Here is a 14,767-nt window from a genome sequence, read left to right as displayed (position 1 = left end):
CAGAGAAAACTACAGTCCTGGATTGTTTGAGCCCTGAACAACTCTTTACAACTTCAAAAATAGAAATGGAAAAGCAAATCTCAAGCTTAGAGCCCTTAAGTGTGAAGTTTAGAACCTTTTAGATCACGATGCAGAACTTCAATTAATAATAAATTAACACTTTAACTGCATGGTATATGAGGCATTTTAAAACACTGAAATCTGTTGAGAGTCTATCTGTCCGAGACAACTTGTTTCACAAATGGATTTTGCATTCTTGATATGTTCCTACTGACAAAACAATTATCAAGAAGACTAGGTACTGATCCTTGCACGAACTACATACTGTCAGTAGGGGAATGAGATATTAAAGGACATAAAGTTGAAAATCTGGTCTAAATGAATTAAACATTCCTTCTGTCCTAATTACAGAAAGATCTTAAACTGCTATAAGAATACAAATTTCCCAGAAGTGTACAGATTTCTCTCTGTGATTTAAGTGCCTAAATCCTAATTTATCTGGGATGCTGTCAGGTAAATCTTGTTTTGAGGATTATTTTTGTATGTTTTCTTCTGTTTTTCTTTTATTTCTGTTTTGATGTCTATATCTTAAGCTAGGCTGAGTGCTTCAGATAAATCATAAATGAGATTTAAGAGCTAAGATAGAGCTTTGCATGTCACGTTCATCAATTTCCTATCACCATTATCATAATCTTTAAATGTTTGGATGTTTCTTGTAATCGTTATCTGTTTCACAAGAAGCTTTGAATTCCTGTATAATAATTTGAATATAATTGTGAGGGCAATTCATCTCTTGAGTCATCCTTCTTTTGTTTTGAACCTATCAAATTTTTGTTTCATGAGAACTTTAGAGGCAGGTAAAATATAATATTCTAAATCATTTTTAGCAGGTTTTAGATAAAATCTCCAATCCTTAGTAGAAATTTAGATTTTCAAAAAGTGGAGTTTTTTTCATTTTAACTGTGAGAGTTCTATCAATTTCAGTTCCGTTTAAGAGACAGTAGAAATTTCCAAGTACTCTCAGGCACATGAACTGAGTAATTTGTAATATCCAGTAGGAAGATGGATCCTCTTTGGAAAGTATATAGGTGCACATTAAGATGAGTAAAATAATACTCCAATAACAGGAACAGAAAAGCTTGGTAAAAATCTCATCAGATGGCCAAAAATTCAAATGTTGTATTTATTGAACAAGTGGGAGGCAATATGAACTGAACTGGCCTGAGATGAACAAAATCCTAATGGACTTTGATTTCACAACTCCTTCAGGACTCGCCTATTACTTAAAATATTAAAATTAGACTACCACTTCTTCTAGAGTACCGTCTTTGAAACTTTGTTCATAAGAGGACAGTTGAGTTTTGTAGACTTACACATAAGTAATGAAGATCAGAGAAACTTAGAAAAAAAAAAAAGACTTACAATAAGTTCATTGCATATGCTATTACCAAACAAATGCAAACAATATCATGCCTGTCTCCAAGTACTTTTAACTATGTTTTTCCATCAGTGTATTTTCTCTAATTCTACTTCTAATTTAGTTCACTTTCACTAGGTGGATTCCAGAAGCAAAATATTGATTACTCCGTGCAACATTTATTCCGTGATAACTAAACCAATGTTCTTAAAGATCCTTTTTGCACGATCATTTTCCAGTTACATTTTCCATTAGTTTATTTTTGTTAAATTATCTATAATGTAGTTGCAGTACACCATAACACTTTAATGTACATAATGAAACATAGTCAGATTAAAGGAAGAGAGTAGTCTGGAAATAAGCAGGAAGATAAACTGCATGGCAAAACAGCCAAGGAAGAGGAGAGCACTGTGTAAAGGAAGACAGCAACTGAAGAAGGACTCCAAAAAGAGTCAGAAGAACTGATGAACAAAAAGACGGAAAATATCTTGTGGAGGTTTTCTATGTGTTGTCCATTGTCATGGAAATATTTGAATCAGCTGCTGCAGAGCATGTAACAACTAGCTCTGTGTGCATTGAAGTGCTATGCTTCATGGATCTTAGCAGTTCTCACTTAAGACTGCTGTTATTTTTAAGAGGAGGTTGAGGAAGAGGAATCTGAATTGTTTTGTGTAATACCTTTAATAAAATAAACAATAATAACACCACTAAATATATAACAATGACAATACTTTAATTTGGAAACTTGCAGATAGGCAAACTAGCATTTAGTATCTCATCCCATATATACAGTTATTTACATGGATTGGAGAAAATGTGGTTCACATAGTGATGATCCTGAGGTCACTGAACCACCCTAAGAATTACTTGGCTGGTAATAACAGTCATAATAGGCAGTACAGGGCATTGTCAGAAGCAATAAAACAAGAAGAAAGAAAATAATATTACCTGATAGTCTTAATCATACTGAGCCCCATTTCAACACAGCAGTGTGCATGGTCCTGACGAGGTTCTGGGAGCCCAGACACGCAGTAGTAACAATCTCCCAGGATCTTTATTCTAAGACAATGATGTTCCTAAAGGAAAGTATTAATGGAGAAAGAAAAGTTCTCATAAATTCAAAATGAATATGAAACTGTTTAGAAAAAGTACTGAAAAAAAAGGTAATGGAGTTTTCCTCCCTGTAATTATTATGAAGGCTGTTCTGAATGTAGTGCCTCCTACCCTATTATATTGGCCTGCAACATCATAGGTGGATGCTGGTGGTATGGCAGTAGAGGTGGAACCTTCCCACCAATATTCTGTTACATTTTGTTGCTATGTGACAGATGGCAGCAGAGGGGTGGTCTGTCAAAATATATGGTGTGTCTGACATGGAAGTGCAGATGAAAAAGTGTCACTGAATTCCTCTATGAGGAAAAAAAGGCCCTCACTGACACTCATCAACACTTGCTGAGGGAGAGCAAATAATGGATGTAAGCACAATAAGGCTAGGGGTGGTGTATTTCAACAGTGGCAATGGTGAAAGTGGATCACCTTTGCTGGTGCAGATTTTTATGAAAGGCACGCAGGCTCTTGTCCATCACTGGTAAAAATGTGTACGTGATGATGGTGGTTATGTTGAAAAATAGTGTTTTGTAGCTGAGAATTTACTCAGTCAAATAATGCTATTGTGCCAATTTTATCTGATGTAGTTTCAATGGAAATGTATAACACGCATTACTTTTGGAGTGACCTAATGTGATCTTGATTTATTTCCATTTAGAAATAAGGTATCTTTACATCTGTAGTAAAAAAAGATTGATAGCAATTTTTGTGATATGTTACAAAGAGGTGTCCTTGCTGATGTTGAGAAAGGTTTCATCTGAGTTAGGCTGGAATATAGGCCAAGGATTCAGAAATGCCAGCTTAGATAGTGAATAATGCAGCTTAGGCTATATTCTTACAGGTCATTCTTTCTGCTGCTTTTTATACTGGACATACATGAAAAAAAAAAAAAAAAACAACACCTTTTTTTTCCCAATGATAATTTTTTCCCACCTAAGGTCTCCACTGCCACTTTCAGACATTTCCAACAGCTATAGGAGCTGACCAAGTATCTGAACTCTGAGAACATCAAAGTTATACTGTGTTAGGCTTTTTCTATGGAGAAACTATTATTACTTGGCATCCAGGTAGAATCACCTTTTACCCTAAGAACAAGTACTGAATTTCACTTATTAACAGTATCCTTATAGATTGAAAAAACACACTACAGAATGGTTGGGAAATTATTTTAAAAGATCTTTTTGGTGAACAAAAATACCTGGATCGCCAAAACTTTTGCACTTCCCAGACAAGCAGAGCAAGTAAGCCTACCATCAGATGTAAACATGCCTGAAGTATTCTGCTGGCTTGGCACCCACGGGTAACAATCAGTGCAAAAGAACATAACAATTTGAAACATAACTGCTAGTGCAGCAGGTACTATAAGTTAAGTCAAGGAACCATTTCCATGATTGGCAAATCTTTGAATGCAAGATTAGCTCTAAGGTTCCAATCAGAGGACATTAAAATGAAGACCAGTCATTATCAGGAAGAAGGATAACAATTTCTAAAACGACTTCATTAGATGACAGTAAAATACAGTCTGTGGTATTTAGTACAATTTTTATTTCCATTTCTCTCTGACAACCTGTGGTGAAGGCTGCATTAATCCAGAGAGAGTGGAGGTGTGCTAGTCCCACTGGGGATGAAACAACTTTAAGATGGACACAGGAGCAAATGTGAATGCCAACAATGCCTCAGGGACTGAGGCAGTGAAAGGGAGTCCGGGTTCTAATTCAAGATTTTGCCTAGGAAGCATGAAGCTTTGTACTGAATATCAGATAAGGCTTTAAAAACCTCAAAATTGTGAAAGAAATCTGAACACTTTGAATTATAGAGTCAGAATATTTCAAGTTGGAAGGGATCCACAAGAATCATCAAGTCCAACTCCTGGCTCCATGCAGGACTGCCAAATACTAAAAGCATATTTGTGAGAGTGTTGTACAAACACCCCTTAAACTCCAGCAGCTTGGAGCTGCACCCACTGCCCTGGGCAGCCCATTCGATGCCCATCACCCTCTATTTCAGACCCTGTTCCTAACCCTCAGCTGCCCGTCGCCATTGCCTCGGGCCCTGTCACTGTCACAGAGAGCACAATTCAGTGCTGCACCTCCACTCCCTGTGAGGAGCTGCAGCCTCTTCTCAGCTCCTCTGCTCTGAGCTGCACAAACCCAGGGACCTCAGCTGCTCTTCACACGTCTTGCCCTCCAGACCCTCCACCATCTTTGTAGTCCTCCTATGAACACTCTAATAGTTTTATATCCTTCACATATTGTAGCCCCAAAATTTCATGCAGATCTTGAGCTGAGACTGTACCAATGCAGAGCACAATTTTACTCAAAGCTTTTGTACTTAAAAGCTTTTGGACAGAAGGCACTGAGTGCAACCTCAGTAAGTTCGCAGATGACACTGTGTTGGCTGGAAGTGTTGATCTGCCTGGGGGATCTGGACAGGATGGCCCACTGTGCTGAAGCCAATAGGATGAGGTTCAACAAGACCAAGTGCTGGGTCCTGTACGTTGGCCACAACAACCCTAGGCAATGGTACAGGCTTGGGGCATTGTGGCTGGAAGACCGTATAGAGCAAATGGACATGGATGTTTTGTTGACACTCAGCTGACCATGAGCCAGCAGTGTGCCCAGGTGGCCAAGAAAGTCAATGGCATCCTGGATTCTATCAGAAATAGTGTTGCCAGTAGGAGCAGCAAAGTAATTGTCCTCCTGTACTCAGTACTGGTGAGACTGCACCTCGAGTGCTGTGTTCACTTTTGGTCCTCTCACTGCAAGAAGGACATCGAGGCCCTGGAGCATGTTCAGAGAAGGGCAATGAAGCTGGTGAGGGGTGTGGAGCACAGGTACTATGAGGAACGGTTGAGGGAGCTGGGATTGTTCGGTCTGGAGAAGAGGAGACTCAGCAGAGATCTTATTTCTCTCAATAATTACCTGAAGGGAGGTTGTAGTAAACTGGGGTTCAGCCTCTTGTGTAGTTCGCGATAGGACTAAAGGGAATGGCTTTAAGTTACACCAGAGAAGATTCATACTAAGTTTTTTGAAATACTGCTTCTCTTCAACCCATCTACAGGCTCACTTTAATGAACATCAGATTATGTTTCATAAGGTTTCAACTGAAATCTCACATGGTAAAATCTGTTCCTCACTTAGAAAATAGCAAAGAGATAAAAATATTATAAAGCATGGATTTTATTATTGTCTTTGCTAATAGTGTTATTCAATGGACTCATATCAAATTACCATTGGCTTTTACATCTACAAAATATAAGGAGCATTTATCAATTTGATTGAAGTGCAGTAAAGTAAAAAGGCATTACTGCAAAGCTATTCAAATACACCACACTTAGACTGCAAGTGATAATTCTACACTATGAATAGAAATAAAAGGGAAATAATTATAAACTATTAGAAGTATATAATTTCTAGGAAAGTAATATGTGTCTGAACATATTTTGGTATAATAATTACATTTCCACAAACAACATTGACCAGGCAATCTCTCCTGTGGTATGTGACCAATGAGATGTGGGAAACCCCTATTAAGTGAGTATCTAATTCAATACAGCTAGAAAACTTCATCTGCAGCAGGGAAAAAATAACAATTTAAAAACAAAAACAAAAACGAACCCTTGGTCTTAGGGCTTTATTTAAAATTACTGAACCCCTGATTTCACTAAAGTCATAGAGACCTCTGTCATGGCTGCATGTCTCCTCATTTACTAAAATCCAGAATAAGGCTGACCACCTCAAAAAGATGTGATTTTGATAAAAAATAAGAAAAAAGCACTCATAATGACCATCAGGATCTGCTAAAGAGGCAGACGTGTAATGTAGGCAAATGTGTCTGCATGTGACAGGAAATCATTTCTGCTGCACACAAATGCATATTTTTTCTTGTCCTGATGTATCATCTCTATGCTTATTTGCCAAAGCTCAGGAAGATAGCAACTACAGAAAGAAATATTCAAAAAGAGATGACTATATATAGGTGTCCATATGTCATCCAGCAGCCAAGGCTGCCATCATAGTCAAAGAGAGCCAGGCATTGCAGTCAGTGAAGCCTGGAGTGATTCAGCTCGCAGCTAAAGCAACTATCTGGGTTTCAATTCACTTGTTTAGTGAATAACATAAGCTTAAAGCACGTTGGAAAGACCACTGGGCATGTGAGGCACCTATGCACTGCTAACAGACATGACACAAGCCATATGACCCTCTGAGGTGGTGCAAGAACCGTGTAGAGTGGCTCTATTGGCAATGAACATGTAAATTACTCTTTGTCTTCTTGATTTTTCTAGTTGAATTGCTTTGACTGATAAATGTTTTCGTGCATTTATATCTTCTTTACCACTATTAAAAATTCCTTATTATTCTCATTATCAATTTTGCATGTCAGCTGTGGATTTTGTATCACTGGAAACATTTCTGTTAGCAAAAGATACTTCAGAAAAATCTGCCTGGAAGGACAGAGAGCTGATGTTATCTGCTTTGTCAAAAGAGGAGTGCATGGTCTCTTGAGATCCCATCTGCTCACTCTGTAGTTGAATTGCATCTACAGCTTAAACTAGATGCTTTACCAGGGTGATGTGTAGATGATAGGCTAATGTGTGTCTGAGAAGCCATACTGCATTTGTAAACTGGAGACAGTTTTGTGTCAACCTACCTTTCAGTGGTATAAAAACACTAACAACAACATTCAGAACCAACCATCTACGCACTTTAAAGCTCTAACTCAACTCTTAGCAACATCTCAATGCAACACTATCAAAGAGTTGCCCACTGCTATTAAAAAAATGAAAGGAAAATAGAATAAATGTATGAAGTAACTGTAAAATAAATAGATGACTTAAAAGAAAATGTCTGTACAGGAATTTTGATGTGATAGATACTATACTACAATGTTAAATCCTTACACTACTCTGAAGTTGTTATGAACTTCATTTATATTTTATCCTTCATTTATATTTTATTTATTTATTTACATAATTATATATATTTTTATTTATTTCACTTTATTTATATTTTATTCTACTTCCCTTCACCTTCCCACAAGTATTTTTGGAAGTTCTACTTTGACATATACAAAACAGATGACATTGTACAGACATTCACATCAGTATCCAGTCTTACACTCTTCCCCATTCCCGGCCAGTAGTGACATTTGCTGATGTTAAAAGTTAATTTATAAACATGTCACAAATAGAGACTCGTTTTTCTAAGTATCTGGAGATTCTCATTTGATACATGTGAAATATTAAAGGGCCTGATTCTGACAAGATCAATTGAAATCAGTAGAAATTTTGCCTGGGGATGTTGAGCAGGCTCAAACACTCAGACATTAATAGTAGTAATTCTAGATGAATTCAGAGGCAATTGATAAAAAAATCTTTTTCCAAATCACCTTAATCCAGAGAAAAGAAAATACGCAGTTCTTTCACAGACAATTGCCTCATGCACTTGAATGAATTATATTTAAGCTTATTAAAAACACCCTCAAAGACTGGAAAGTGAGCAAAGTAAATTGGCATAAAATGGAGCTGAAGAAACGAGTTGCTCAAATATCAAGCTACTGAAAGATGCATTCAGAAAGTTCATTAATATTTCTTGCTTCCTTGGGCTAAATTTCTGATGAGAGGGAGCAGTGATTTACACTGCATTTTCAGTTCTGCCTGTGGTGATCTAATCACTTCACCTACTTTTCAATAGAATCCCATAGGCTAGTGAGCAGCCCATACGGAAGTTCTCATTAGCAATTTTTCTAATTTTAAGCTAAAATTTAGAGCACTGCAGATAAGAAAGTACTGAGTCTGAACTGAAGTATGAAGAGATTATACTTGTAAATCTTTTCAAAAGTGGACAGAGATTAGCCCTAATATGCAGTAGCTCAGCTTCTGAAACATTTACTGAAGGTAAAGGATACCTAGATATAAGGCCTTTCTCAGCATGAATGGGATCTATGCCAAGGCTCTTAATCAGTAGCGGGCTAGTTTGGATGGGCTGGAGAAAAAGGTCCATCCAAATTCTTTCAATTGCAGGTCAACTGCTTTTTGAAACAGCTGAGACCTTGACAAAGTCAGCTGGTAGGAAATTGTCTAGTCCTCCAGAAAAGAGGATAATAATGTGGTTAATGGTTGCCAGCATTTGTTATTGTTATATAAGTGAAGGATAATATGTGGCAAGGCACGATCTTGCATCTTCTGGACCAAGGAATACCTAAATATTTTTATACTAGATATCAGCTTAACAGATCATGTAAGGAATAGCTTCTTTGGGGGAAGAAATTATAGCTACATGATTAGGACTTCTGTTGTCTGAGAGGAAGTATGGGTTTGGGGTTTCTCATGCTGTGGAAGTAAATGAAGCACACTGCTGCTTGAGTTGTCTGAACATCTGGAAGCACATCTGTGCTGTGCTGTGAAGGAGCACTGGCAGAGGTTGCTCTGAAAGACTGTGGGGTCTTCTCCTTGTTGACCTCAAAAAGCCACCTGGACATGATCCTGAGCCCTCTGCTTTGAATGCCCCTTCTTGAGCAGGGGTTGGATCACAAGGACTCAGAGGTCCTTGCCAACCTCACCTGGTCTTGGATTTTATGCATTTCTGCATCAAAATGGGCATGGCTCCTAGGAATTTCAAAGATTGCAGATACATAAAGTGTGAGGTGGATATTTCTCAAGAATATACTGACGAATCCTGAATTTCATACAAATCTCAATCTAGTCAACAAAGTAAATTGTCATTGTTTAGATTTGGAATGTAGTAAATTAGTTTCTAAAGTTTCAAGCATATCTGCAGTGATTCATTTATATAATCAGTCACTGCCACTTGAATTTTCTATATTATTTCTAATATAGACTAATTACAGTGAAAATCATTTCTAAAGCTATTTTGCAAACTGCTGTTTCATTTGACAGTGTAGGTCTTTTGAGTAATTCACTTTGGTCTTAAGTATCTGAAATACTAGAACTTCAGTAAGAAATTTGTTTATCAATGTTGTTTATTCACAAGTATTAGGCAATTAATTATAGTCACTATTGAGGTGGAAAAAAACTTAAACACTGAAAAAGAACAGACACTTCCTTTGTTACTATGAATTTGTACAATGTTATTATAATTAATTAAATGTCATATTTATATGCTCTTAATCCAGTTAACTCTGTTTATTAAAACAGTATCCCAAACACATAAGAATGGAAGGAATCATGTTTATTAGCCTATACATTTAAACACAGCTTTGTTTAGGAATTCTGGAGTTCTGTGGGTTGTATGCTTTAAGATCATTCCACAAAAGAACAAACCACTGCCACTTCAGAACTCAGTGTGGCTGGGAACAGTAAAAGACTGCAACATGAGTGTTCTTTATGGAGAAGACAAAGAAGCCTTTGATGTCCTCCACTCTTCCCTGTTTGCAATGAGTTCATACACCTGACATACTGGGGTACATCAGAGCAGATCATCCAGTCCAACCATCAATTCATTATTACCATGCCCACTAAACCATGTCCCTCAGTGTCACATCTACACATTTCTTGAACACAAGTGATGGTGAATCTACCCCTTCTCTGAGAAGCATGTTTCAGTGCCTGACCACACTTTCAGAGAAGAAGTTTTTCCTAATATCTTACCTGAAACTCCCTTGATGTAACTTGAGGCTATTCTCTTTTGTTCTATCACTAGTTATACTGGGAGAAGAGGCTAACTCCTCACCTTGCCCCAGCCTCATTTCAAGGAGTTGTAGAGAGTGGTAAGGGCTCCACTGAGCCTCCTCTTCTCCAGACTAATCAATCTTAGTTCCCTCAGCCATTCCTCAGAAGACTTGCACCCCAGTCCCTTCTCCTGTTTTGTTGCCCTTCTCTGGTCATGCTCCAAGGTTTTGATGCCTTTCTTGTAGTGAGGGGTCCAAAACTACTCTCATTACTCAAGGTGTGGCCTCAGCAGAGCTGAGTACAGGAGGATGATCACCTTTCTGCTCCTACTGGCTGCACTATTACAAAAAATTCTGCCTAAGGAAAGCATTAATATTAATTGAATTAAGCCTAATCAATGTTAATTAAGCTTGAGCTTTACAGTAGATTATAGATAAACAGATAAATCTTTACTTCATCTCTGTTTTACGTCAGAAATGCCATAGAGAAATTAAAGGGGGAATTAGCTGTATATAAGACAACAATACATTTATTTTTTATGAGAAATCATTAGCTGAGTTCTAATTTTTATTTGAAGTGTTCTTTCATAATGAAGCAAATATTGATATTAATTATATGTATAAACCTATGCCATAGCACGTGATGTAGCTGGCAAATGATTTCAAAAATATCAGAGATTTCATTGCTTAATGCAATGCTAAATTACATTGATCAGTACGGTAAGCTGAGAAATATTGTCTTCTTTAATATTATATAATTTATATAAGAAGATATATCAGAACAAACATTCTAAATACAGAATTATAGAATAATATATTTAATTAAGAGTAAATAAGTATTTATAAGGATTTCCCTTAAATTACAAAAAAATTACCTCAAGCTTTCTACAAACTTTGTAGTTTGTAGTCAAAAAAAGACCTCTGCTTTGATTGTAATTCTTAGCAAAACAGAATGGTTTTGAGTAACAGTACCTATTTTAAAGAGTTATGTTGACTCTGCCTAGGCCGATAAAGAACTAATCAAGAGTTAGATCTGCAGTCTAGGTATGAATGTGTAATCCTCCTTAGGGGAAGATCTGTCTAGGGTGGTTTTGAAAGGATCACTTTACAAAAGGGCTGTGAAGTATTTGTAGACAAGTATGAAAACATTGCTAATAATAATAATTTGGGGGAGGAAAAAGACTGATGGGACAATGAAACACCATACAGTCATGACTGTCACAAGACATCAAGACCATAAAAAATGCAAGAGTGAGTTTCAGTATAATAGTGTGGTTGCTATATCCAGAAACTTGTGTTCTTTAAACAGTGATCAAGAAAAGAGACGAGAGGGAATAGCAAGGATCTGCTTTGAAGTTAGTCTAGAAACAATGCATTCAGTGCTGGTACTTTAAGGAGATTCTGAAAAGAAAAAAATTGTGGCAGAGCAGAAAAGTTATTTGAGGAATAAATCCTTCAGAGGAAAAAAGCCTCACAATGAGCTTGGTCTGTTTCTTTTATCAAAATATAACCTGACATGTGACTTGATCAAAGAATACAAATGTATACCTGAGACCTTCTGAAAGAAATGTTTTTGCCAGGTTTGAAAAGTTCAAGGACTGATCCACCATTGGCCACAGTAGCAGCCTAGTTAGCTGACCTATTGTTGATACCTAAAGATATTTGCAATGAAACTAATCTTTGACTAAAATTATAAAGGAAGAAAAGAAAAAGCAAGCCTAGATAAACTGAGCATAGGTTATAGTCTGCTGTATGTCTGTGCTTAGCTCTTTGCTCTTTTTAAGTAGTATAAATTAAGTAGCGAACGATTTGCTTAATGCAATAAATTCCACTACTGTGTTTAATTTAATTTCACTGTGGAGTCAGATAGAAGTCAACTGAAAAAAATGTAAAATCTCCTACTAGCCTTTTCAAAGACTGATTGATGATTACATATCACTTTAATGGATTAGTATTTTACGCTCTTTGGTTCTTAGAAGAATAAATAAAGCTATGATCTTAAAAAAACATCATTTTCCAGCAAGGACCACAAAAAGAAAACTTTCCTTGAAACAGTTGCATATGATCTGCACTCATGTCATTCTTGGTCCAGTATTACAAGAGTCCAAAATTCTAATGACTATCTGAGCTCTCACTTGCCATCAGAATATATATCTTCTGTAAAAACTTAGGTCTGTCTTCCAGCCTCAGTGACTGTATAAAGTACCAGTGTGGAAAATACAAATTAATGCTGTTAAATGTGGTCACGGGTTCTTCCCTAACCTTCCAAATACAGTTGGCTTCATGTCCCTCTGCAAATAAGCTCTGCTTAACTCACATGTGCAAGTCGGTCAAATCTGGCAAAGAGTTCATTCAGCATTCGGACCAGTTCCTGTGCTGACAGAGTTGTAGATAGGTTTGTGAATCCTTTAACATCTGCAAAAAGAATGCTGGAAAAAAAAAAAGAAAAAAAAAAAAGAGAGAGAGAAAAAAAAGACATATTATTAATGCAGTACTTCTGTAACTGCATGCGATTAATTCCGGCCTAATACACTGTATGTGATTTGCATGCTGTATGTTTAAGAGATGACTGGCAGAGGTGTGTTCTGAGAACAGGGAGTCATTTACAAGTGAGGGACTATTTTAAATTCATGGTATCTTTGCCCTAGACTTCTGGAGATTCTGGAGTATCAAATAAAAATACTGAAGGGATTAAGGTGCAGTCACCGAGCATGAGAGAGGGTTATAAAATTTTGGAATTTCAGATCATTCAGGAAGGTACTTTTAAGTCCCAATAAGCACTGTTGTCTCCATTTATTGATGAGAACATTGTGGCACAGTGAAGTGATAGACTTGACACCCAGCTGCCTGTTAATAGACATCTGTTCATATGGGTGAGTTTATGTACAACTGTTTGATTGTTTGTCTGTTTGTTTATTTTACAGTGTGTTTGACTTCAAATATTTCCATTCTCCTAGTGTGATCTTCAGGTTTTGCTCAGGTATATGCCATAAAGGATTCAAATCCTAAGACAACAGATTCATGACAGACTTCACACACTTCATACTAAAGTTATCTTTATTGTATCTAACTGTAGGGAGATGATTTAAGTATCTGAGTTAGAAGTACAGTATACTCTTTTTAAGATATAAACTGTAATTTGGGTAGTGATTCCGTGTTCTTTCAATTGATTTTATAGGAAGTTCAGTGTGACCATACTTCGAATATAGGTACAACAAAATTGGTTATTAATGTTAAGACAGGATCTTAGTCAACAAATTTGTTCTGAACAAAGTTCAGCAGTCTTTGAATTTTCTAGAAGTGCAGCTTTGGCTGTTAACTTTCTACAATGACATCTCATAAATAAAAATATTTTATATATATTTGCAAAATGTCTATTGTGTGTGAGGCATCATCCAGACCAAGACATGTAATAGCATAGTACTTAACTGACGAAAAGAATAAACAAAATATAGGCTACTTTAAAAATTAAGAATTAAAATAACAACAACAAAAACATTTATCATGCTGATATAAACTGGAACCCAGGTAAGTATCATTAGCACTCGAAAGTCAATTAATAACTGATGTTACAATCAGAGCAACTGAAGCTCTTTCATCTGTTTTGAACGAGATTGTAATTTGGCAGTGTCCAGGAACCACTACTGTAACCAATAATAAGCATATGAATTATCAGGTGCACAATAAAGCATGCAAAATGGTAATTCAACTCATCTTCAGATGTATGGGCTGGTAAGAGTTTGTGTGTAGATTAAATAAAAAGTGAATTTAATGAAAGACTATGTCTGAGCTACTGCAAAATCACAGAAGAAGCAGATACTATTCCATAGTAGTTCAATGTTGAGATTATTGAATTGTTCCAGATAAAGTTATATTCAGATTTCAACAAAAGACAAAGTTCATGATTTTCTGTCAAATCACATTCAAAGTTTCTTATGTTCCACCTGTTTCAGTGGTAGCTATATATGCTCAGGCTCTAAACAAACATGCAGCAATTTTCTGATTAATGAATGGATAAAACAACAGAATGGAAACTCTCAAACAAGACATACATAGCAGCAGTCAAGTAGTTAAATATTAAAAATAGGCTCCTTCACCCACCTGACATTCTCATAGCGATGAATGTAGATCTTATGAAACTGGTGTTGTAAATGTTCATCTTCTACATTGGTCATATCATTTATCATTTCCAGAACTACAAACCGTGGCAAGACAGAGAGCACCAGCCGTTCCTAAAGCAAAGAGGAAACTTAAGTGTTAGACTCATTAGTATCAACTGAATTAATACTTCAGAGGAAATGACTGAGCTGTGTTATTAGAGCAGCTGGGTAACTGGAAATTTAAAATGCATTTCTCCCCTCTAAGCATCTGTGATAATTCACATTACCAAATTGAGTCTAGAACAAGGACTCTTCTATCTCTTCTCTTTTCCCAAAAATTCTTCTCTTGAATGTTTTAATCTTATCCACTGGCTATTTAAATATTTATTCTAATTATTACAATTATTACAAGCTTCTCAAATTAAAAAAAAAACATATCTGTTACAAATACATCAATCACTTTATTTTAGGCAGTGGTAGCTTGATTAACAGATACTGTCTAAAGGAATCTGTT

General features: G+C 36.4%; 1 protein-coding gene across 1 annotated transcript in view; it reads right to left on the bottom strand.

Moving 5' to 3' along the window:
* Positions 1-14,767, bottom strand: part of ADCY8 (adenylate cyclase 8) — a 122,890-nt gene that overhangs the window by 57,621 nt on the left and 50,502 nt on the right. Inside the window, exons 3-5 of the mRNA XM_065752391.1 lie at positions 14,255-14,385; positions 12,471-12,582; positions 2,366-2,493 (exon numbers count right to left, since the gene is read on the bottom strand). Of these exons, the coding sequence (XP_065608463.1) occupies positions 2,366-2,493; positions 12,471-12,582; positions 14,255-14,385 (371 nt within the window). The remainder of the gene's footprint in view (positions 1-2,365; positions 2,494-12,470; positions 12,583-14,254; positions 14,386-14,767) is intronic.

Source organism: Cyrtonyx montezumae, unplaced genomic scaffold, assembly GCF_038088225.1.
Source record: "Cyrtonyx montezumae isolate F1298 unplaced genomic scaffold, pur_monq_1.0 scaffold_8, whole genome shotgun sequence".
In the NCBI taxonomy this organism is placed as follows: Eukaryota; Metazoa; Chordata; class Aves; order Galliformes; family Odontophoridae; genus Cyrtonyx; species Cyrtonyx montezumae.
Note: the sequence above shows the minus strand (reverse complement) of the source record. Positions and strands in the feature narration are given on the sequence as shown.